We start from the raw sequence: 25,779 nt of genomic DNA on the forward strand, positions 1-25,779 counted from the left end.
CAAGAGGCCCGTGGTGCATTTTTTAATTTTAGGAGAGGTGTTGTTATCAAGATGGTCACATTTAGCTAACGAATTTTAATTAGACAGGAGCAAAAGCCATCATTATAATTTTAATTAACCAAAATTCAAGTGTAGTGAACGCTAAGAATCTAACATCCTCGAAATTGCTATATAAGACACAAAAAAGTAACACTAATTCTTGTGTTATGTAATATTGATGGAAGAAGGTACGTATAATTAAGGAGAGTAATGGAGAGAGGCAACGATTGGGGAAGTGGTCGGGCGGAGATAGAGACAAAAGCAGCGTTTGGGTCGGTGAAAGAAGCGGTGGCCATGTTCGGAGAGAAAGTTTTAGCCGGAGAGATCTATGCAACTAGGCTTAAAGAGGTAACAATGTTCTATATTATCACAAATATTGCTAATTTTTATTTTGGGAATATTTATATGTTGGTAATAAATCTAACCTTTTGACCTAATTGTTTACAATTTTTGTAAAAAATTCTATTACTAGATATACAACACACAATAAAATGAAAAAAAAGTTTGTAAAATATTCATATAAGTATGTGTGTGTGTGTGTGTGTGTGAGTGTATATAACATCCATAATTTGAATTGTCATTGTATATATGAATAAATTGATACATTCCCATATAGTTTTTACTTTTTACATCACATGTATATGACGGTTTCAGATACGGACAAAGGAAACAAATTTAACTCCGCGTCATCAATCAAGACTACGATCTCTAACACTAGAGCTCAAGCAGACAAAACAAACTCTTACAAGAACACTACAACTTAACACGATCATGTCCAACAGACTCAAAACTCTAACACAAGAACTCGAACATGGGAGGAAGGAGATACAACGGCTCAACAGGACGAGGTCGAGTCGCCTAGATAATCCGGAGATTGAGGAACTCAAGTTCGTTGAACAGCATCAAACGACGATGTCTAAAGATGTTGAAGAAGAGATTGTGACGACGGAGGAGTTGGAGAAGAGGAGACTCGTGACATTCGCGAGCTCGCCTTTGCTGACACGTGTGATGTCAAGCGTCGGGGACGAAGAGGAGAGGAAGAAGAAAGAGAATGATTGTTTGGTCAAGAAGACAAAATCAAAGAAGGGTTTTGCTCCGTTCATGGGATGGTTTAGAGCAACCCGAGGAAGAGATTGATCTATATATATATATGTCCAATAATGCTAGGTCATATTGATTGTATGATTTTATATCGTTATATAATATAGTTAATGTGATGCGAATGCGAAATGTATCAATCCCGTTCTAAGAGTTTGATGAACAATACTTGTATGTTTACAAAGGATTACTGCATATATCTTGCAATGATCTTACCTTGGTTCTTTACAATTTTCTCTATAGATAAAAGTCTTACTTGTTATCACATTGAACACACGCAGTTTTATCGTCAACATTTATATGTACATATTATTCTTTTGCGATTTCTAATTAGGTGTCGTCTCTGTGATATATAGGCCATGAATGGTTGTGAATTTTTAAATACGTTTTAGATTATAGATTTTGGTTTTTGGATTTTAGATTTTTGTTTTTGGTTTTAGGATTTTGCAAAAATAAAAGAAAAAAAAATTAGAAAATGAAAAAAGTGTTGTGAAACTTATTGTTGTCTCATTCCATTCCATGAATAATGATACATATATATATAGGCATATAAACCTAGGGTTTTAGAGTACATAATGAATAACCCTGATGGGCTTATTGGGCCCGGTTATAAGTCCAATATGATGTATTATAACACTCCCCCTTGGACGGAGTAACCGGACCTGATGGTCAATCGGGATCTCGATAATACGCTGGGGAATGTTGCCTCATTAAAACCTTACCAGGAAAATCCAGTGGGAAAAACCATGGTGAAGGAAAAAGAGTACAACACGCATTACTCCCCCTGATTAGAGCATCACCGTAGATCTACTCATTCCTATTTGTTGGATGAGCTTTCGGAGTGTTGAAGCGGACAATGATTTGGTGAAAAGGTCGGCGAAGTTATCGCATGATCGGACCTGTTGAACGCTGATCGTACCATCCTTCTGCCAATCCGAGGTTGAGAAGAATTTCGGTAGGATGTGCTTCATCCGATCTCCTTTGATATAACCTTCCTTGAGTTGAGCAATGCAAGCCGCGTTGTCTTCAAACATAACCGTGAGCTCCTTATCTTCTTTCATACCACAATCTGATCGGATGTGCTGAGTCATGGATCGTAGCCAAACACATTCTCTGCTGGCTTCGTGAATGGCCAAAAATTCTGCATGGTTTGATGAAGTGGTAGTGATTGTCTGCTTTATCGATATCCAAGAGATAGCTGTTCCTCCATGCGTGAACACATAACCAGTTTGAGACTTGGCATTGTGCGGATCTGATTGATATCCTGCATCAGCAAAACCAACTAGTCCATCCTTGTTGTGGTTAGTGTAAAACAGTCCTAAGTCTTTAGTACCTTGAAGGTATCTTAGGAGGTGTTTGATACCATTCCAGTGCCTCTGAGTTGGACATGAGCTGAAGCGAGCTAGGAGGTTCACGGCAAAACAAATGTCTGGTCTAGTGTGACTAGCCAAGTACATTAACGCTCCTACAGCACTGAGGTATGGCTTTTCTGGACCGAGAATTTCTTCATCGTCCTTCTTGGGACCAAATGGATCACTGTCCAATCCTAGGCTCCGGACAACCATTGGGCTGTTCAATGGGTGGGCCTGGTCCATATTGAATCGCTTGAGTACTTTTTCAATGTAAGCCGCTTGATGCACAAGGATTCCTCCTTTAACGTACTCAAGTTGTAAACCCAAACAGAATTTAGTTTTACCTAGGTCTTTCATTTCGAATTCTGCTTTCAAGCAGTCGACTGTTTGGGAGATTTCACCAGATGTTCCGAGGATGTTTAGATCATCCACGTAAACTGCTATGATTACAAATCCTTTGTTTGAGTATTTCTTGATGAAAATGCATGGACTGATGGGATCGTTTTTGTAGCCTTCTCTGATGAGATATTCGCTTAACCGGTTATACCACATACGTCCACTTTGTTTCAGTCCATACAAGGATTTGTTCAGCCTGATGCAGTATTGATCTCGAGATGCATGCTTATCTTTAAGCTCTATGCCATCTGGTAATCTCATGTATATTTCATTGTCGAGGGGCCCATAGAGATATGCGGTGACAACATCCATTAACCGCAAATCTAGATTTTCTCTTATGGCCAGACTTATGAGGAATCGAAAAGTAGTTGCATCCACCACCGGAGAATAAGTCTCCTCATAATCGATTCCGGGTCTCTGTGAGAATCCTTGTGCTACAAGCCGTGCTTTATAACGAACGACTTCACCGAGTTCGTTTCTTTTACGCACAAAGACCCATTTATGGCCCACTGGTTTGACACTGAATGGTGTCCGGATGATCGGACCAAACACATTCCTGAGTTTGAGACTCTTTAACTCCACGTTTATGGCTTCTTTCCATTTTAGCCAGTCTGTTCTATGAGTGCACTCTATGATAGACGTGGGTTCTAGATCCTCTTGCGTGTTCGCAATATCAAGTGCTACTTTGTATGCAAAGAGTGCATTTAAGTCGACTTCTTTTCTGTTCCATTGGGTTCCAGACATGTTGTAATTGATAGAGATCTCATTGTTATCGATCTCGTCAGAACCTAGAGATTCGGCGTCCCAAACCTCTTCTGGTGGTTCATTAGAGTGAGTCTCAGCGCGCGCTATGTCTGTTATATTGGGAATCCCGGTTTCAACTATTGCACCTTTCTTTGATTTCCGTGGATTCTTGTCTTTGGAACCTAGAGGTCTGCCACGTTTATTTCGTGATGCAGACTCTGTAGCAACTTGAACTTGTCCCGTTGGAACAGTGATTCGTACTGGTGCATTACAAGCTGGTATGTACGATTTGGTTACTTTGTTCGGGTCAGCAAAGGAATCTGGCAATTAATTAGCTAGCTTTTGATAGTGTATAATCTTTTGGATCTCCGAATCATATTCTAGAGTCCGAGGATCTTGCCAATTTAAGGATGTTTGATTCCATGATAGCTCTTTGACCAGCTTGTGTTTCTCTCCACCCAATGTTGGATATACCGATTCATCAAATTGGCAATCCGCATATCTGGCCTTAAATAGGTCTCCAGTGGTCGGCTCGAGATATTTGATGATGGTGGGAGAATCAAAACCAACATATATTCCCATCCTCCTATGAGGTCCCATTTTGGTTCTATGTGGTGGAGCAATGGGTACATAGACTGAGCACCCAAATGTTTTGAGATGGGAGATGTCTGGCTCATGACCCTGTAATAATTGGGATGGGGAATATCTATGCTCACTAGATGGTCGGATGCGTATTAGTTCAGCAGCATGTAATACTGCATGTCCCCAAGCTGAGACCGGGAGTTTCGACCTTAAGAGTAATGGTCGAGCAATCCATTGGATTCGTTTAATGAATGATTCAGCAAGTCCATTCTGAGTATGGACATGTGCCACAGGATGTTCAACGGTCACCCCCATGGCCATACAGTAATCATTAAACGTTTGGGAAGTGAATTCACCAGCATTATCAAGACGTATAGTCTTTAGTGGGAAGTCTGGAAAGTGGGCTCGTAATCTGATGATTTGAGCCAACAACCTAGCAAAAGCTTGGTTCCGAGAAGACAACAGGCATACATACGACCAACGGGTCGAAGCATCTATTAGTACCATGAAGTACCGGAATGTCCCAGAAGGTGGGTGAATGGGACCACAGATATCTCCTTGGATTCTTTCCAGAAAATGCAATGTCTCTTTGGACACTTTTACTGGTGAAGGCCGAGTGATCAACTTCCCTTGGGAGCAAGCTGTGCACATGAGGTGCTGAGGGAAGATTCGGTTTTCTCGAAGGGTGTGTCCTTGAGAACTTTGGATTAATTTACGCATCATGGTTGTACCGGGATGACCAAGCCGGTCGTGCCAAATAGTGTAGTCTTGGAACCGGGCTTTGAGAGCATTATTAGCCTCAATCATACTGACCTTGGCATAGTAAAGGCCAGTAGATAAAGCGGATATAGTCTCGAGGACTTGTTTATGGCCAAGTGTGATCTTAGTGATCAGTAGGGATTCTTTATTCCCTTCACCCTGGGTTTCTATGTGGAAACCATTAAGTCTGATATCTTTAAAACTTAAAAGGTTTCTTTTTGAGCTGGGTGAGTATAATGCATCTGGAATGTCCAGATGTGTGCCGTTTGATAACAACACATGTTCAGATGATAGAATCAATCGAGGAGATCTGAGATCTCGTAGTCCATGGGATCGGTCGGCTCGATGGTGGTGTCGTTAGCATCAACTTGCAGGGCCATGTTAGCTTCAGCAGGTGCTTTCCCATGTTTCTGATAAAAATCGCAATGAAACTTGGGAATACGACAGTTCTTTGTCCAGTGATTGAACATTCCGCAACTGGTGCAGGCAGACTGATTGGTTGGGTGGGCAGGGCGGTTTGGTTTAGAGATACCACGGCCCTTACCGGAACCATAACCGAGGTTATGTCGGTTGTCACGTCCATTTCCGCGTCCACGCTTTCCACGTCCATTCCCATGTCCACGGCCACGATTCTTTGCGGGAATCTGGTACTGGAGCCGATCCCGGGGGCCTCTGGGCACTGTTCCTCATTAACAGCTCGTTGTTTTTCTCAGCCAAGAGCAAACAAGATAACAAATCTTCGTACAATGTATGTTTCATTGCACGATATTGCTGCTGAAGCACAATGTTTTGGGTATGGAAGGTGGATAATGTTTTCTCGAGGAGATCATTATCAGACACCTCTTCACCACATAGTTTCATGATTGAAACTATCCGAAAGAGTTCGGAGTTGTAGTCATCCACAGATTTGTAATCTTGGAACCGGAGTTCCTTCCAGTCAAACTTGGCTTGTGGCAAGAGCACCGTTTTCTGGTGATCATACCGTTTTTTCAGGGCCACCCAAAGTTCGAGTGGGTTCTCAAGAGTGAGATATTGTTGTTTGAGGCTCGCGGCCAAATGATGGCGGATATGAAATATCGCCTGGGACCGGTCTTTATCAGAGGCTTTGTTATCCGCTTGGATACACGCACCCAGTCCCTTTGAGTTGAGGAAAATCCTGGTGTCCAGGGCCCATTCGAGATAGTTTTCACCGGAGACCTTGAGGGCCTCGAACATGAAATTGATTTCATTAGGGGTTTGTTAAAATAATAGTTGGAAAACTTTCTATTTTAGGCAAGTTTCTATTTGAGCAAACTTTATATTTGAGGAATGTTTCTAAATTGGGGAACTTTCTAAATGAGGAAAATTTCTATTTTGAGGAAAGTTTCTATTTTAGGAAACCTTCTAAATGAGGAAAGTTTCTATTTGAGGGAAACTTTCTAAATGAGGAAAGTTTCTATTTGAGGAAACCTTCTAAATGAGGAAAGTTTCTATTTGAGGGAAACCTTCTAAATGAGGAAAGTTTCTAATTTGGGAAACTTTCTAAATGAGGAAAGTTTTCATTCCGGGTCATTTGCTATTTGAGGAAAGTTTCTATTTTAGGAAACTTTCTCGGGAATCGTAAATTTTAAGGATACGGAACATAAGTTCGGTTTAATGGTTTAAAGTTGGACCGGAATATTAGATTCCGGTTTGGGCCGAATTGATTTCCGGTTTAGAATAACCAGTTTGAACCGGTTTACCCAGATTGAGATCCGGTTATTATTTTGGAACCGGTTTGATAATCGGTTTAACCGATGAATCGAATTGATATTCGGGTTTAGGAGTTAACCGAGAATGATTTCCGGTTTAGGGGATACACGAAAATTGCGGTTTTAGATTTGATTTGATTTAGGTTTTAAGATTTCGGCCATGGCTTAGTGTTTTCGATTTTGAGTGTTAGGTTTAAGTAATACAAGGTTTTTGATCTTTAAGCTTTTAAGGTTTTGTTTTTACCTTTCACCAATTGGGGTTAAACGAATTGAACCGGGAGCTTAAGACCTCGGTAACTCACGCTGTCGATGAACAGTACCGATGAACAGTGTTTATGAACAGTATCGATGAACAGTGTCGGCGTGAACAGTGTCGATGAACAGTGTCGGCGTGAACAGTGTTGGCGTGAACAGTGTTTTGCGATTTTTAGGGTTAGGGTTGTTAAGAGCAAACTCGTGCTGATAACGTGTTGTGAAACTTATTGTTGTCTCATTCCATTCCATGAATAATGATACATATATATAGGCATATAAACCTAGGGTTTTAGAGTACATAATGAATAACCCTGATGGGCTTATTGGGCCCGGTTATAAGTCCAATATGATGTATTATAACAAAAAGAATGATACGTTAAGAATTTGTTTAGAAAAGGTGAAAAACTTAAATAAGATGGATTTTGAATTGTCAATGAAAATTGTCAAAATCTTGCAAAAACTAGATTCCCTATTTTTTAGGAAAACCATTTTCACAAAATCTTGAATGGGTGAAAAATGAGTTTTTCAAAAACAAAAACCAAAAACCATTACAAAAACTAGTAAACATTAGAGCATGATTAACGGTGGGTCTAAGACCATGTCCAAGGCTCAAAAGATCCAAAAAATTAATCTAAAATGAAATAAACAATGAATCTGGGTCCAATTTTGGATTTTTGACAAGCTTTGGATCCGTCTACGTGTCTCATTGTGGTTGGTGGAAAAATAAGACAACACCCGATTTTTTTTTTCCTCGTTTACTTTTCGTTCTTTCGCGAATTGCTCTCTCTCTCTCTCTCTTTTTCATCGGCGATTTCACCAAGGAGGGACTGAAATCGGAAGCAGACCAAGGAGAACTACTGTCGGAGAGTGTCTCCGACTGAAATCAGAACCAAACCAAGGAGAACTACTGAAAACTGTTTGGATTTAGGGATTAGACGATGCATTTAAGGAAATCCGAAGACAGTTCAACTTTCGTGAACCTGTTATCTCTGAAGAAGATGGTTGATAACGTAAACAGAGTAAGAACAGAGTAAATGCAAAATAGTGTTCTCAAGGTTTTATTAATCAAACTGCTACAACGTTCGCAGAGGAACGCAGCAACACGTCCCACCTGCAAGAGACTCTCAAAGAGTACCTCCAGCAAAACGATGAGGAGAGAGCACAGAAAGTTCTAGAAGATTACACAAAGAAGATGAAATTGCATAATGAAAGTGTGAGATAAACATGTGCTCTTATACGTGAAATAAAGTAACGGAGTCAATAACAGCTTCCGTCATCGTTACTCTACAAGTAGAATATTTTATCCTCCAGCTCATCAAGTCACACGTGCTATGCTACTCCACACGTGAGATCGAGAAGCTTCTGGAACATTCTGGAATACTATATCAAAGCTCCCCTGTTCGAAGAACCTTGACCACAAGGTTCGAAGGAAGGAAACTTCTTCTGCACATCAAAGAGATATTCCCAAGTTGCCTCTTCAGCTGATTCATTTTTCCACTGAACCAAGATCATTGTCGCAGCTTTTCCTTGATGCTTGACCATTTTTCGATCCAAGATCACCACGACTGCTTTGAGTTGAGAGACATGGAAGACTGGGTGAATGAGAGATCCCGGGGGCAAGAGCAGTTTGTAAGCGACCGGGCACGTCGGTTATTTTGGTGTTAATGGCCTTGCAATAGTACCAAAATTCTTGACAAAACTGAAATAGTAACCATCAAGACCTAGAAATCCTCGCAGCTGCTTCAAAGATGTCGGAATAGGCCAATCTGCAACTGCTTGAACCTTCGCAGGGTCTGTTGAAACCCCTACTACAGCAATATAGTGTCCCAGATACTCAATCTTTGGTGTAGCAAACGCAAATTTACTCTTTTTAGCATATAAACAATGTTCCTTCATTTTAGCAAATACTTGTTGTAAATGTTCCATTTAAGTGTACCTCCCTTGATGAACCTGCTCGAAGATCCATATTTGAGAAGATGCAAGACCCTCCTAATTCATCCATAAGGTCTTCAATTAGAGGGATGGGAAATCTATCCTTTATAGTTAATCCATTTAAGCCCCTGTAGTCCACACATAACCTCTATGACCCATCCTTCTTCTTGACCAAGACCACTGGTGCTGCATATGGGCTTGAACTAACCTGAATAGTACCACTCTGTAGCAAATCCTCTACTATCCTGTCAATTTCATCTTTCTGATAAACTACATATCGATAAGGCCGTTGATTAACTGGATCTGATCCTTTGATGAGAGGAATCTTATGGTTGTGATTAGGACGGAATGGTGGCAATGATGTTGGTTCTGAAAAAATATCAGCAAATGCTTCTTTGAGTCGTTGAACAGCAGTGAAAGAAGCATCATCCATGTTATCAAGTTCTAGAGCTGATATACTCCAGTCCCCAGGCTGATCAATAACATGAGCACTTATCATTGAAAGCTGCACTTGTTCCTCTTGCCCTTTGTTAAACTTGATCTTCCTTACTTCCCTTACACTCCCTTGTTTTGTACCATGTAATAATACCTTCTGTTTATTCCACATAAAACTCATCTCCAGCTTCTGTAGATTCCATGTAATATCTCCCAAGGTGACTAACCACTGTACTCCCAACACAACATCACATCCCCCCAATGGTATAATCATGAAGTCAGCTTGAAATGGTGTACCCTGAAATTCCCATTTAAATTGATCCACTTTCCCCAATACTTGTAGCTGACTACCATCTGCTACCGAAACTCTGGTCATTCCTGCTGGTTTCTGTTTAACCCCCAAACACTTTGCTGCCTTTGGATCCATGAAGTTATGAGTGGATCCTGAATCCAAAAGAACAAATAATACTCGTTTATTATATATACCTCTGACCTTCATCGTTGAATAACCTGGTACCCTTGCAACTGCGCTTACTGAGGCTTGTGGTCTGCAACTAACCTCATGTTGAACCACTGCAGTTTCTGTATTAACCCTCTCAACCCCCACTTCTTCAGTTTCTGATTCTGCCTCCTCAACCTCAATCATATAAACCTGTGTCTTTTTGTGCTTAAGGTAATGGTCAAGTGTGTACTTCTCATCACACAAGTAGCACAACCCCTTAGCCCTGCGAGCACTCATTTCTTCTTGAGATAAAAACTTCCTTGTAGGCTTCTTGAATTCTGTACTCATAGTCTGATCTAAGGATTGCTGTGGAGAGTAGTTGTTCTCTTTCTTAACTTGCCCCATATTCTTATCAGAAGAGTTACCTCCTACTGCCTTGTTGTTATACCACATTGTTGGAGTGACTTTTGGTATTGGATGAGCCTTTTCATAGAGACGTCCCAACATTAAACACTGTCTGACAGATTTCGGATCAAACATTCTGATATGCATTTGAGTTTCAAGCCGTAACCCCGCCAAATATGCACTCACCAAGTACTCCTCTGAGAGAGCCACTCTAGTTTTGATGCGTTCAAATTTCTCATGGTACTCCGTGATTCCCGTAGTCTCTTGAAGCTGCTTGAGCTCAGCTATCGGATCTTCCATCACATCCTCAAACCTCTCCTTAACCTGTAGCTTATAAGATTCCCAACCACGCAACAGTCCATGATTCTTAGGTTCCTGCATCAAGGACTGATGCCAAGTTGATGCATGACCATCAAAATGCAACGCAACCAGATTTACTTTCATGTCCCATGGTGTAAAATCAACACCAAAAAATTCCTCCACCTTAAACAACCATTCTTTGATACCATCACCATCAAATCTAGGGAAATCTACCTTTCCGATTCTAGTGATCTGATCACGCTGATTATGTATACCTGATTTAGAACCACGAAAGAGATCTGATCCTTCCTCCAAAGACTCTGGTGTACGAGAATACGCTGGATATTGTTTGTCCACAACTTGCTTTCCACTCGATGAAGCTTGATGTGTTGGAATCATCTTGATCATCGCAAACATATCAGCTAGATTCTGGTCCAGTTTTTTATTTTGCGCCGCAACAGAGATCTCGATCGCCTGAGTCCGACTAAGCATTTGTTCCAGCCGTGACTCAATTCCCTCCGTCGTTGTTACGCGATTGGTTGGCTGAGCATCATCTACACTTCCTTCAGCTTCAGTCTGTTGCGCCGTAGCTCTCGTTGCCACCACCATTTTTTTCCGAGCACCGATTGGCTCTGATACCAGTGATAACGTAAACAGAGTAAGAACAGAGTAAATGCAAAATAGTGTTCTCAAGGTTTTATTAATCAAGCTGCTACAACGTTCGCAAAGGAACGCAACAACACATCCCACCTGCAAGAGACTCTCAAGGAGTACCTCCAGCAAAACGATGAGGAGAGAGCACAGAAAGTTCTAGAAGATTACACAAAGAAGATGAAATTGCATAATGAAAGCGTGAGCTAAACATGTGCTCTTATACGTGAAATAAAGTAACAGAGTCAATAACAGCTTCCGTCATCGTTACTCTGCAAGTAGAATATTTTATCCTCCAGCTCATCAAGTCACACGTGCTCTGCTACTCCACACGTGAGATCGAGAAGCTTCTAGAACATTCTGGAATACTATATCAATGGTAAGAAGGATTAGTCTGAGGAGAAAGAAGAGATGAACAAAGGAAGAAGGAATCTGAAACAAGCGGCGTCGGAGCATGATTTCACGTTTGAGGAATGTCAGAGCATTGTGGAAGTCGGATTCACACACTCAAGTATTTTGTTAAGTGGGAAAGATTATTCTTGAGGGACAAAAATGAATATGTAAAAGACTTAAAAAACTGCTATATTATTTCTCTCTTGAGAGGAAGATCCCCCTTACATGGCCATTGGCCCCTGTATTTATACACAAATAAACGACATTAAAATGAGTAATTAAGCACAGTTATTTCTTCTTAAATGTGTCCGTTTTGATTCTTCGGCTTTAATGCTCAACGTTTGAATTTGAGTTGACTCCAATCTTCATGGGCCTCGCTTCTTTTGGCCCAAGCGTCCTTGAACCGACTTACTCATGCCTTTTTCATCGAACTCGTGTCACAGTGCAGTCACTTCGGATTCTCGAAATGGTGACAACCATTTCGAACGTCCCTTCAGCTCACGGGTCCAATGGGCTTCATCCTTTATGGGCCTAATACCTTGACTACGTGGCAATCTTTGGTTGGTCTCGTACTTCTGGTGCGGGATCCGACACCAACAATTAGCCCCCCAAGTTCTTCGAAGTGCTATTCCAATTCGGAGGACTTTAAATGCTCAAGTGGCCAAAGATTGCGCTCGAGAATCTTCATGATTTCCCGCCGAAAATCCCATCACTCCTTTAATTTCGGCAATAGCCATTTTTAACCGAGTGACATCTGTCATCATTATGACCGTATATTGATTAATTACTATTAAAACGGGGAAAACCTTCCCACTACCCACACGACTTCCGAGGCGGTTTCATCATTAGCTTGAGGTAACTTCTTTTCACCATTACTCTCTTCTTTTACTTTTGTACTTTAATCAAAACCTCTCTCTCCGTTCCTTCACCAAAACCCTTCTTCGCCGGATCTTGAATTTTTCTTTATTACCAATGACTTCTGATTCCGATAGACCCGAGTCTCCGTCTTTCGACGAGAGGCGTTCTAGTAACGACGAGTGCACCCGCCCTGGTGACATTGCCGGTCCGCACTATAGGTCCACTTGTACTCTTCAATCCCTCGAGCGGTTGAAAGAGCTTTGCCGGATTCCGCCGGAAATTATGGCGGAAGCACAAATAGCTTCCCCCACAGAATCTCCAGAGAACCATCGCGATGGTTACTTCTGTGTGTATGAGATTTATTTCAAAGGTTGCGGGCTGACCTTTCCTCTTCCCGAAGCCCTAATTTTATACCTAGCGGCCCTTGAAATCGCTCTTCCTCAATTAACCCCCAATCTTCTTCGTACTATTCTCGGCATTATAACAATCGCGGCGGAGGCCGGTTACGTTATCGGAGTTGCCGAATTAAATGAGCTTCTAAGCGTGAGAAGCTCGTCGAAGAAAACGGGGTACTTCTCAGCATATCCTAACGCCAACAGGAACATCATTTCGCATCTTCCAAACAAGGATGAAAATTGGCATCATCCTTGGTTCTTGATTAAGAAAACTCCCGCTTCGATTGGAAATCTTGCAGATTTCCTCCCTTCGAAGTGGTCGGCGAAACCTGGTAGAGATTAGGTCGCCCGTATCTTTCCCAGTTGTTTCTTTATCTTTATTAACTAACATCATTGTTTCATTTCGCAGCTTTCATCGCTTCCAATCTCCCATCTGAAGAGTTCATCGAATTCTTCAAAATAATTCTTGAAGGGGAAACCCTTTGGAATTCCTTCACTCTCGAACGATTCATAGAGGCTAACCACAGACTCAGGATGAGTCCGCCTGGTCATCTTCACCAAATTTCTCCCCCTCCCTCAACTCAGGGAATGTCATCTCGGGCCCTTGCGGCCAAGCGTAAGTTGCTTTCCAAGCCGATGGCTGAGGCTTGCGAGGAGAAGAAAAAGTTTCTCGCGACTTCTATAGACAAGAAGGACTATAGTAGGACCTTGCTGGTCGATGATGGCAGTACCGAGGGAGCCCGATCTGTTGCTTCCTTCAGACTAACTCCCCGTCGCGATCGCCGCGACTCACGTTCTCCTCGGAGGGATAAATCTCCTCGCTGTGATTCACCTCGTCCTCCCCGAGATGATTTTAGTAACGAGCCAATTAAGAACTTGGTTCGCCGGAAGAGAGACAAGTCCTCTCGCAGAGATCCTTCCCCGCAGAGGGAAAAGTCAAGAGCCCGGACTGACCGCTCACCTCGGTCATCCCCTCCTTCTGAACCAATGGGTCCTCCACGACCGGTTGACATGTCCTCCTCTTCTCAGTCTGATAGTGGAAAGACCGCCCGGAGCGCGTCTCCGAAAAAAGGAGATTCTGAATCTCGAGATGCTCCCTCGAGGCTGAAGCCTGCTCTTGTACCTCAAGTCAAATCGCTTTCAGGTTTGGTGATTTACACACACTTAAACTTTTGTTTTTATCAAAATTCCGATTTTTATAATTCTTCCTTCTTCGCAGCTATGGAGACAGAAGGCAGCGTCTTCCGATGCTTCAAGACCCGTTCGGGTTCGATCTTGCCAGATTTCAACAAATGGCGCCCTGCGATTCGTGAACGTTATTTGCTTCACGCGCATCACTCATCCCGGGTTAGTTCCGCTTTCCTTTATGTATATTTTTTATTGTATTGCTATTCTGCGAACTGACTCGTCATCCTGGGTTCATGTATAACGCCAGGCTCAAAGCGAATTTAACGACATGATCGAACATTACGAAGGGTTGGTCATTGGCCGGGAGAAGGAGATTGACATGTTGACAAAGAAACTCTCCGCCCTTGAGGCCGAACTCAGTTCTTCTGCCGGCTCCAAGCATGATCTGGAGGACAAAGTCGACAATTTAACATCCGAGCTCGCGCAGATAAAGGGGGAGCTGCAGGGTCAGTACGACCAGAACTTCAAACTCCAGGAAGAGTTTTCTGGTATTCAAGGTAGGCTTCAAGAGTCCGAATCAAACGCTGATTCCCTGCACAACCAACTCATCGAGCTCAACGCGAAGTACAAGGCGATCGCCAAATTGCGTGACTCCGAGTTGGCGAGGTCGGCATCAAAAGCCAGAAAAGAGGTCAAAGGACGCGGGATGGAGTTAATCCAAGGGGCCATCCGATTCATGCAGACTGAGAAGGCTAGGTCTGACCTGGAATCTGACATCAAGGAGCACGAGAGCAACCTGATCCTGCTGGATCAAATCCATGATGCAGATTTCTCCGAGGATCAAGAGAGAACCGAACTATCGGCTAATCTTTCTGAAAAGCGGAGTCGCTTGGCCGCTCTTCCTACTTCGACCTTCAACCCTCAGGACTTCGCGGAATTCTTCACCGAATCGCCTCCTATAAGCGAATCAGGTCTAGACTGGGCAGGTAATGCTTGGCCCCTGACATTTACTACCTTTCCTTTTCTTGCACCTGTGATTGACTGGAATTATTATTCCTAGGCTCAAGTGAGGCGGAGGATGTTGTCCCGCCCGTAGCTCCTATGGTATCGGAGGTCACTCCGGAGGTTGGTTGTGCCGCGGAGGGTGGTCAGGGAGCTTTATCTGATCAAGCAGCTGCCAAGGACGTGAATGAAGCTTCGACTGTTGAGCCGGACTCCGAGGTGGCTGCTGTTCCGTAGTGGCTGTGTCCACTTTTAAATTGGGGATCGTCCCTTTATTTTTAAGACTTAATTTCAAACTTATTTTTGCCTAAGGAGGCTTTATTATTATTTTCTTTTGAACAAGATATTTGCCTGAGGAGGCTTTTAAACCTTTCTAGGTTGTGGCCCAAGGGGGTTTGGTTAAAATTAAATGCGGGTTTGCAAAGTCCGCTTTTAACCTTTTGTGGCCTTGTGGCAATGCTTTCGAGATTTTTAGGCTGATCAGACCTTTCTCTTTAGAATGCGAGAACTGAGCTCGGCTTAAAGCGAGTTCCCCACTTCGGGTTTAGTCAACTCGGTAAACTTGTCAGGCTTGGGCCTTAGAAACTTTTGCAGTTAATGTGACGGTTGCTCTTTCCCTTCTTAAAGAGAACGGCTCGTCTTTTAATGTAATAATTGCCTTTTCTCGATTTTCCAAAAATGGTTTAAACCACTTGGGCACGCTACCATTAATGAATTTATGTTTCCAAGACAAACCCTAAATCATTATAAATAAAGGCTTACCTACCTATAGGCTTTATTAAACATGACTATAGAATCTCTCTTGGAAAATATTCTAAGGATGGAAAACGAAGAAGTAGCCCCCATCGCTCCCGGCAGTCCACTCTTCTTATCCGGTGACGGCTTTGAACCGGCCGGCGTTCTCTTTCCTCACGCCGTCTTTCACTTCCCTTCAAAGGAGAAGAAAGAGGCTTGCGACTTCATCGACAAGGTAAATAAAGTTTTTGACTTAAAAACTTTTCACTTTATATTATTCATCATCATTTTTTTTTGTTAGGTCGCCGACAAGCACCGTCGCTTATGTGAAGAGAGGCAGCGGCTGGGCCTCAAAAGGCAAACGCTCGAGGCTCGCATCGCCCGGGTGGAAAGAAAGATACGAGCCCTGGAGAGCGATCCCTTTCAATGGGAGTGGCGGAACTTCGACTCCGTTGCCGAGATCCCGAAGATGCTTCGGACGTATCTCCGCGCAAGAGGAGTCCCGGGCCCTGTGAACGCCCCCGTCTTCGTCACTCCATCCGACGATGAAGAGGAAGAGGACTTGGAGGAGGAGGCCAGCGACTGCCGGAAACGCCTTCGGGATCGTTCCGAAGTGGATGCCAGAAACAAGGCGTCCACTTCGAGGACTAAACCGGCGATGAAGGAGCCTGTTCCTGAGCCTCTCCCATAAATGTTCTCCAATTTCTTCACTTCTCTTTCTTTTTTTTTTTTAAAACAAAAACTCGTAATGGGCTTCGGCCCTTTTTTTTATTTATGGAAATATTTGCTACTTTCCATCTTCTCCAAATATTCTTCGAGATGCGTCTTTTAATGCAGGATCCGTTCGAGGGCATAAATCCCTCCGCGAATCATTCCATTACTTGGATAGAATCCGTAGCTTGCTAGGGATATGGGGTTCCTATAAATTATAGGTTCAACTCCCCTTTACTCCTCACCATTTTTTTTATTTTAGCAGGCATGGAGTTCAATCTACGCTGTTCAGAATCTATGCCCGACTTCTCCAGAATCGGAATGATGAATGAAGATGTTCCAAGTGAGCCCAACAGGCAGCCTCCTCCACTTCGCGGCTTCTTGAGATCTCAAATCCGAGCCCCATGTGCTTTGATCAGGGATCTACCTATCAGAGACCAAGGAACAGCGACGGCATTCATAGAGGCACTCGAACTTCAACACCGGAAGCTTACGTCGGAAAAGAGGAGGCTACGGAAGAGGATTAACCGGATGCAACGCAGACTTACTATGGTGTCAAGAAATCTTCACATCCTTGAATCTCACCCCGGAGAGTGGATTGAGCTTGGAATCTCTGACTTTGCTCGAATTCCGGACTGCATGATGCCAATCCTCGATCTTGCTGGTCAAGGAATTGAAGTGTTCTGCTCGTCAACGAGGATTTCGTAGTTCAAAGTGTACGATGAGGGACACTTCGCCCTCCTTTTTTTTTTGAATAAACGCTTTATTTCCAATCTCTTGTATGTTCGCATAGCCGAACCTTCTTCCTTTAATAAAGAAATAAAACAAAAAATTTTATTAATAGCTGAACCCGTTTTCGAGCTGCCTACGTACCCATTTCGGGATCAAGCCAAATCGTAGTTCATGTACATAAACAATGCATGTAGCTTTTAAACATAAAACTTCTTTAAGTTGATCACATTCCAAGGTCGCTTGACCGGATTGTCTTCTAAGTCTTTCAACCTATAAACGCCGTTTCGAACCACTTCAGTAATGATGTAAGGTCCTTCCCAGTTAATACCAAGTTTACCGGCACCTTCTTCTCTTTTATTGTCAAAGACGCGTCTTAATACGTAATCTCCCACGAAGAACGGCCTACTTTTAACTTTAGAATTGTAATACCGGGCTGCTGCCTGTTGGTAATTCTGGATCCGAATTAGAGCTTGATCACGCCTTTCATTTATGGTATCTAGTGAATCGTTAAGCATTGCTGAATTTTCTTCCTCATTTAACGGTGCTTCTGTTCGACGAAGTCCGGGCACGTTGAGTTCAGCTGGTACTACCGCCTCCATGCCATAAACCAAAGAGAATGGAGTTTCTCCTGTAGGTCGCCTAGGGGTTGTACGATAGGCCCACAGGACGGGTTGGAGTTCTTCATACCATCCTCCCTTTAGATGACTTAAGCGTTTCTTGAGATTGCTTAATATTGTCTTGTTCGCGGCTTCAGCTTGTCCGTTTCCTTGCGGATATCGTGGAGTAGAATAACTGACTTTGATTCCCCAGTCCGCACAAAAGGCATCAAACTCGTGTGAAATGAATTGTGGTCCATTATCAGTGACTATTTCGTACGGAACTCCATGTCGACATATAATGTTTTTCCAAATAAAGGTCTTCACCGCCGAATCCTTGATACCAACATACGCCTCGGCTTCAATCCATTTTGAAAAGTAGTCCGTAAGGACTAAAAGGTACTGTACGCCTCGAGTTGATTTGTGTAATGGTCCAATGATGTCCATTGACCATCTCATAAACGGGTACGGGGCGGAAATGGAGGAGAATAATTCCGACGGTTGATGGATCAATGGTGCATGAAGTTGACAGCGCTTGCATCTTTGGGCGAACTTAACACAATCAGTGATCATAGTGGGCCAAAAATACCCCATTCTTTTAACTTTAAAAGCCATAGCTCTTCCTGATGAATGACTCCCGCATAATCCTTCATGCACCTCGCTCATGACGATTTCGACTTCGGGCCCAAAAATGCATAATAGGTAAGGGTCACTGACACCTCGTCTATATAACGCATCCTTCGACAGACAAAATTTTGCGCTAACGACTTTCATTTTCCTGGCCTGCCATTTATTCTTTGGGAGCTCACCTGTCATGATGTAGTGCTTTATTGGCTCCCTCCAGTCAGCCCTCCAGTCTTTAGCCAGAATTTGGTCAACTTTTTGAAATATCCGTGGCTCTGGTTCGGGATGTTCGTTTGGTTCAAGAACATCCTCCTCGATTAATGGCTCGGTTTCTAACATCGTTTCTGGAATCACTTCTTCAGCTAAAACAACGGGTTCCTTGTTAGATGTATTTGATCCCTTTGACTTTCTTCGTTTATTGGGTGGCGGTTCGATCTCTGGTTCGCCACGTTCGCGTGCCGCTGCTCGAGACCTTGTAACGACGAGGGTTTCCTTGCTGTCTTGAATGCTTCGCTCCGAGATGCATTCTACTGGAATAATTCTCTTTAACTCAGGGTCTGATGTTGACGCCAACGCGGCAAGTGCATCTGCAGTTGTATTCTCTCTCCGAGGTATACGGATTAATTCAAATTTCGAGAAATATTTAGATAGATCCTTCACCAGTTCGAGGTATGCTTCCATTCTTGAATCTTTAGCCTCATAGTCTCCATTAAATTGGTTAACTACTAATTGCGAATCGCAATAAGCCAATATTTCCTTAGCTCCAACTCCTTGTGCTAGTCGTAGTCCGGCAATAAGGGCTTCGTATTCTGCCTCGTTGTTGGAGGCATTGAATAACAATCGGAATGACTGTTCTAGAATTTCCGATGTTGGAGATTCCAACTTGATTCCCACTCCGGATCCTTGTTTTGTTGAAGACCCGTCTACGTATAATTTCCAAGTTTGGTTCTCCGGTTGCTCTATCGTTCCAGGTATTGGTAGCTCGGTCAGGAAGTCTGCTAAGACCTGAGCCTTCATACTGATCCGGCTTTTGAACTCTATGTCGTACTCGCTTAATTCCACCGCCCATTTCGCCAAACGTCCGGACTGACTTGGACTATGAAGTATTGTTCGGAGTGGTTGGTTAGTTAATACCTCAATCGGATGGGACTGAAAATATGGACGCAGCTTCCGAGCCGAAGTTACCACCGCAAGTGCAAGCTTTTCCATCATTGTGTACCTGGTTTCCGGATCCGTCATTGACTTGCTTACGTAGTAAATTGGTTTCTGCTCCCCACGGTCTTCCCGAACCAAGACTCCACTAACCGCGTGATTTGAAACTGATACGTACAAGTAAAGTTTTTCATCCTCTTCCGGTTTGGAGAGTATAGGTGGAGTGGTTAAGTATGCCTTAAGCTGCCCAAAAGCTTCTTCACACTTCTCATCCCAAAGGAATCCTTTGTTCCCTTTTAGAATTTGGTAGAAAGGCAATGACTTATCTGTCGATCTCGAGATAAATCGATTCAAAGCCGCAATCCGCCCAGTCAACCGTTGTACTTCTTTGAAGTTTCTTGGAGATGGCATGTTTAGAAAGGCGTTAATTTGATTTGGATTGGCTTCAATCCCTCTTTCTGTTACGATATAGCCAAGAAATTCTCCGGATGGGACTCCAAATGTGCACTTCGCCGGGTTCAGCTTCATTTGATATTTATTGAGAATATCAAAACATTCCTCCAAATGTTTAACATGATCTTCTTTCTTCAATGATTTAACCAACATATCATCTATGTAAACTTCCATGGTCTTCCCGAGGTGATCGTGAAACATTTTGTTCACCAATCGTTGGTAAGTTGCTCCTGCATTTTTCAAACCAAAAGGCATTACCCTGTAACAGTAGATACCTCTATCTGTGATAAATGACGTCTTTTCTTGATCTTCGGGGTTCATCATTATCTGATTATAACCCGAGAAGGCGTCCATGAACGTTAACAGCTCATTTCCAGCGGTGGACTCTACAAGTCGATCTATATGCGGGAGCGAGAAACTATCTTTAGGGCATGCTTTATTCAGGTCTGTAAAATCGATGCAAACCCTATCTTTCCCGTTCTTTTTCTTGACAACGACAGTGTTTGCTACCCACTCCGGATATTGTACTTCTCTTATGGACCCTATCTTCAAAAGTTTATCCACTTCGTCGTTTACTATTTTTGCCCGCTCCACTCCTAGCTTTCTTCTTTTTTGTTTCACCGGTTTGAAGCTTGGATCTACGTTTAGTTCATGACAAATTATACTCGGATTTATGCCCGGCATGTCCGCTGCTGACCATGCAAACGATGCTTTGTTTTTCCTTAATAGTTGGATCAAAGCTTCTTTTATTTGGCCAGTCAAAGTTGCTCCAATTCTAATTTTCCGGTCCGGCTTGTCTTCTTCCAGTACTACTTCGACTACTACATCCTCTTTCTTCTGCCCACTAGGAAATTTTTGCCTTAGTCCTTCTCTTGCGGGCTTTGTTAATTGCTATTGGATCTTCAAACGGTGGCTAGCTAAGTAACAAGTCCGCGAAGCTTCTTGATCTCCCCGAATCGTTTCCACCCCATTTGTTGTTGGAAATTTGATACATTGATGATATGTAGAGGGGACTGCTTTCATCCGATAAATCCAGGGAGTCCCGAGGATGATGTTGTAAGCTGCGGGCTTATCGAAGACAACGAAGTCCACGATCTTCGATACCTTCTTGGCAAGGACCGGTAGCTTGATTGTTCCGAGAGACATGGCTGACTCGCTTGTGAATGCAACTAACGGAGATGGAGGTCCTACTATGTCTCCTCGGCTGATTCCCATTTTTTCCAGAGTACTTAAAAAGATCAAGTCGACCGAACTGCCTGTATCTATAAGGATCCTTGATACTTCGAAGTTTGCGACATCAAGAGTAATGACTAGAGCATCATCATGCGGTCTTTCGAGATGCCGAGTTTCTTCTTCATCAAATGATATTGATGCACCTTGAAAATCGACTTCTTCGCTTAAGCTTGCTTTGAGTGAGACATTTCGTCGATGCTTTTTGATTGAACTTATTGAATCTCCGCAAAATCTGGATCCTCCTAGAATCACATTGATCTTCCCCTTCAAATTTCTTGGTTCTTCCTCGTTGGATAACCTTTGTCTTTTGGAATCTTGATCTTTGGAGTTTTCCTTTGCTTCGTGGTATTCCTTCACAAAATCTTTTATATCGAATTTAGAAAGATCACCACTAGCCCAAAGCTCTGCGAGGTGCTTTTTAAGAACGCTGCAATCCTTGGTTAAATGTCCGGTTACTTTATGAATGTCGCAATATAGACTTTCATCACGGACCCAAGTGTTTGATCTTCCTTTCCCTTGGAATTGTTTCTCGACGGAATTGTTGAAGGGTTGAGACCCAAACTTCCTTGGTCCTTTGCTCTCTCTAGGCTCGAACTTCTTGGTAGGGACGGTGACTGCCGGTTTTTCTTGTTTACTTCGTTTGGCAAAACTTTCTTTTTCGTCTTCTACCTCCATCCAATTGTTTGCTCGGAAGAGTGCATCCTGAATTGTATCTGGTTTATGAAGTATTAAGTCTTCTTTAAACCTTGAATCATGTCGCAATCCTTTTCGTAGGGCAGATAAAGCTGATTGCTGTGAGATTCTCGGGAGTTTTGATAGCACTCCTTTGAATTTGGTGATGAAAACTCGAAGTGACTCATTAGATCCTTGCGTCAAGTTCCAAAGATCGGCATCCGAAACGCTTTTATCCATAAGGATAGAATATTGCTTTAAGAACACGGCTGACAGTTCGTCGAAATTGCTGATTGAACCCGGCTCTAATTGGGTGAACCACATTAGAGCTTGGCCACATAGATTCTCCGAAAACAGCTTGCAATAGCCTGCATCCTCATCAGCTTCATCCAACTCGACTCTTCCTGCAGCGATCAGAAAGGCTGCAAGATAGCTTTTTGGATCCTCCAATCCGCTGTAAGGGTCCAACTTGAGCTTCCGGGAATCTTTGATCCTCAAACTTGCAATTCGCGGGATAAAAGGGGTTCGCCTTGCTTCTTCAATGACTCGATTGATGTCTGGCTCCGAACTTGTAGCCTGATGAAATTTTGATTTCATTTCTTTTAATTCCTGGCTAACCTTCTTCATGGTCTCGAACTGGTCGAGGTTCTCCTGCTCGTACTGAGCTGCAAGTTGTTCTTCATCCCCGAGCTGTGTCTCTTCCTCCGACGTCTGAGCTACATTATTTGTAGCACCGGGAGTTGTTTGTCCGCTGGTTTCATTTCGTGCAGCGGAACTTGGCGAGTTGAATATCCCTCTTCGGGTTCCCACCGGGTTTCCTGCACTTAAAGAGCGAACACGAGTTTGTATATTATTGACGTTTTGGCTAAGAGATACCTGGGATGTCTGCAACGTATCGACGGCCTTCTCCACATCCGAGAACTTTTGTGATATGTCCGACATGGTTTGCTGCATAGCTTTGAGGGTTTCGGCCAATGATGTTTCAACAGCGTCTCCTCCGGACATTGTCGCTTATCTCGGAAATGTAGAAAAGAAAAAATCTGACCACTCAAGAATCCTGAATCCCCACAGACGGCGCCAAAATGTGGAAGTCGGATTCACACACTCAAGTATTTTGTTAAGTGGGAAAGATTATTCTTGAGGGACAAAAATGAATATGTAAAAGACTTAAAAAACTGCTATATTATTTCTCTCTTGAGAGGAAGATCCCCCTTACATGGCCATTGGCCCCTGTATTTATACACAAATAAACGACATTAAAATGAGTAATTAAGCACAGTTATTTCTTCTTAAATGTGTCCGTTTTGATTCTTCGGCTTTAATGCTCAACGTTTGAATTTGAGTTGACTCCAATCTTCATGGGCCTCGCTTCTTTTGGCCCAAGCGTCCTTGAACCGACTTACTCATGCCTTTTTCATCGAACTCGTGTCACAGTGCAGTCACTTCGGATTCTCGAAATGGTGACAACCATTTCGAACGTCCCTTCAGCTCACGGGTCCAATGGGCTTCATCCTTTATGGGCCTAATACCTTGACTACGTGGCAATCTTTGGTTGGTCTCGTACTTCTGGTGCGGGATCCGACACCAACAAGCATTGCCCAAGTCATCTCTCTCAGAGGTTCCAATCAAATTGAGGTAAAAGATAACCAAATTTTTCTTAGGTTTCATACAATCTCGCCAATTCATAGCGTTTCCTCAGAATGGGTTGGTTTAGTTTGTATGTGTGAACTGATTAAAGTTTGAATTTTTACTTCCCTTTTCATGTTATAGTTTTAGGCCAACGAGAGTTTCCAATTAATTTGTTTTAAACTGCTGTTGTTGTTTTGTTGTCTCTTTGTAGATAATGGATGCAAAAGGAGAGAATTCACTAGCATTGTTTCCATCTAAGTTTCGTGAGAGAAAATATTTGCAGGTTTATGATATTTCTTCTAGTTATGGTACATTGACTACGAGGTTTCTATTTTTATATCTTTGTTTAGTGATGAGTATTTGTTGATATTCGTTCTATAACTGATAACTGAAGCTATTCCTTCATTTCTCAGATTCTTCATGATGCATTCGTTCTCCCCCATGGCTAATTAAGATGCAGGTGAGTTTATTCTTCTTCCTTTTAGTTAAGACTGTCTTCGTAGCTTTTGGATAAGACATTTAAGTTGCTTGTTAGTTGTGATAAATGCTTGTTAGGTTAAGACTGATCAATGCTTTAGTTGTTTGTGTTTTGTGCTTAAGAGAAGCGAAATGAATGCTTAAGTTGGTTCTTGTGTCATTTTTCAGAGTTTAAAGGATGATGAGTTTAAAGGATGAAGAGTTTAAACGATGAAGGTGTGCCATTCAAGTGTGTCAAGTTGGTGAGATCATGTTTTGTAAAAGACTTTCACACTCTTGTTTGTGTTGTTAAGTTTTGTAAAAGACATTCACACATTTTTAAAAAAAATTAAAATTTTGGATCCTTAATTTTGGATCTACCATTGGAGTGTGAAAAAAATGAAAAACCAACTAAGTGTCTAAATTTCAAAATTTGCATTTTTTACAATTATAAATATGGTTTGGACTCCAACTGTTAATCATGCTCTTAGAGGCCATAATCTTCAATTTATGGGATGTTGTGCCGTTTTAATGATGTTAGGTTTATGTTTGCATCTAAATTTGAGAAAGTTAAAACTTGGAGAAAATAGAATGTGAGATCAAAATAAATAAATTAATACTCGGAGTATAATATTTGTTATTAAAGAAAAAAAAAACGTTGTGAATCCGACCATATAGTACTAATTAAGCAACATGTTTTCTCAAAAAATATATTATTTTATTATATATTAAAATATTAAAAGTCCACTCATACAATTTTGGATTACTTAACCGTAATATTCACAGAATGGATATACATTTTTATATATCGGCACATTATAAATTCAGCCACCAAAAAATGGCAAATGGACCAAACTGATCCAAACAAGTCTTTTAAGAAAATTTTCACATAAAGGGAATCATAGACCATGATGCTACACAAGCCTCACATCCTTGCTTCTTATAGGAATAACGTACTTTGAATCACCAAAAAGCCTTTAAAGATCTTCTCGGATCCGCAGAAAAAACTCATATGCATATCCACTTGTAATATATATACATCACAATTCACAAGTAAGCGTTAAGACACATAACTACATATGTCAGTGATCTAGACCATGTGAAAGGAACATATATATACGTTCAAATATTTTTATCAAACAATTATTAACTTGATTCATTCTCTCTCTCTCCTCCAGGCTCAGAATGAAGGTGGGCAATTTGGTCAAGCTGATAATTTGATTATGTTTGAAGAATTTAAAAGCTCATTCGATTTGAGATCTCCTTGATGTAGACTCCTTCTTCTTCTTAAGGGTTTGGTTTCATGGTCTACACAAAGAGGGATTGATTACGTAAGCTAATCATAGGAAAAAAAATATGAATTAGAGACGTCAAAGAAAATGAATTTGTAACTTTGAGTCGGTATCTCGATCAGTATTTGCAAAAAAGGTAGAATAAATTTTTAGTCTAGATATATACTCACTCCGTTTCGTTTTAGTTGTCGTTTAAGGTTTTCTCACACAAATTAAGAAAAGCATTAAATTTTCTGTTTTATCCTTTATTAATATATTTTATAATTTTTTCATTGGTCAAAACATCAAAACAATAGAAATAATACTGAAATTTTTACCAAACATTTGCATTGAAAATCTAAAACGACAACTATTACGAAACAAAATTCAAGTCCTAAAACGACAAATAAAACGAAACGGAGGGAGTATCATTTATCAACTGCAGAAAGAGGTTTAACTAAATTGTGATCTTTTGATCCAATAAATACATGTAAAGCTCCGTCTTGGTTTACCAAATCAAAAATAGTATGAATTACTCTGTTTAAATGATCAAGAATTAAGATACCTTAATACATGAAAAAAAAACCCAATATATTTTCCACTTGCTATATAAATAATG

The 25,779-nt window shown here is 41.8% G+C and overlaps 2 protein-coding genes and 1 long non-coding RNA gene across 5 annotated transcripts; all 3 read left to right on the top strand.

Annotated features, from left to right (window-relative positions):
- Window positions 1-6: 6 nt before the first annotated feature.
- On the top strand, window positions 7-1,308 carry LOC9322204 (WEB family protein At2g17940). Its single transcript, XM_021031708.1, has 2 exons — window positions 7-387; window positions 694-1,308. The coding sequence occupies exons 1-2, from the start codon at window positions 250-252 to the stop codon at window positions 1,174-1,176; spliced, it is 621 nt and encodes a 206-aa protein (XP_020887367.1). The 5' UTR covers window positions 7-249; the 3' UTR covers window positions 1,177-1,308.
- Window positions 1,309-15,716: 14,408 nt separating this feature from the next.
- LOC110229840 lies at window positions 15,717-16,322 on the top strand. Of its 2 annotated transcripts, XM_021030858.1 has the most exons (3): window positions 15,717-15,866; window positions 15,933-15,987; window positions 16,234-16,322. In XM_021030858.1, exons 1-3 carry the CDS (start codon window positions 15,717-15,719, stop codon window positions 16,320-16,322), a joined length of 294 nt encoding a protein of 97 aa, XP_020886517.1. The 2 variants fall into 2 exon arrangements, with proteins under 2 accessions (XP_020886517.1, XP_020886516.1); XM_021030857.1 differs by having other exon boundaries at window positions 15,933-16,322.
- A 7,072-nt stretch (window positions 16,323-23,394) lies between these two features.
- LOC9320157 lies at window positions 23,395-24,139 on the top strand. 2 transcript variants are annotated; one of them, XR_002333612.1, is made up of 4 exons: window positions 23,395-23,439; window positions 23,645-23,716; window positions 23,847-23,893; window positions 24,079-24,139. It is a non-coding gene; the product is annotated as an uncharacterized LOC9320157 (long non-coding RNA). The 2 variants fall into 2 exon arrangements; XR_002333611.1 differs by having other exon boundaries at window positions 23,645-23,893.
- The last annotated feature ends 1,640 nt before the right edge of the window (window positions 24,140-25,779 follow it).

Source organism: Arabidopsis lyrata, assembly GCF_000004255.2.
Source record: "Arabidopsis lyrata subsp. lyrata unplaced genomic scaffold ARALYscaffold_3, whole genome shotgun sequence".
NCBI lineage: Eukaryota > Viridiplantae > Streptophyta > Magnoliopsida > Brassicales > Brassicaceae > Arabidopsis > Arabidopsis lyrata.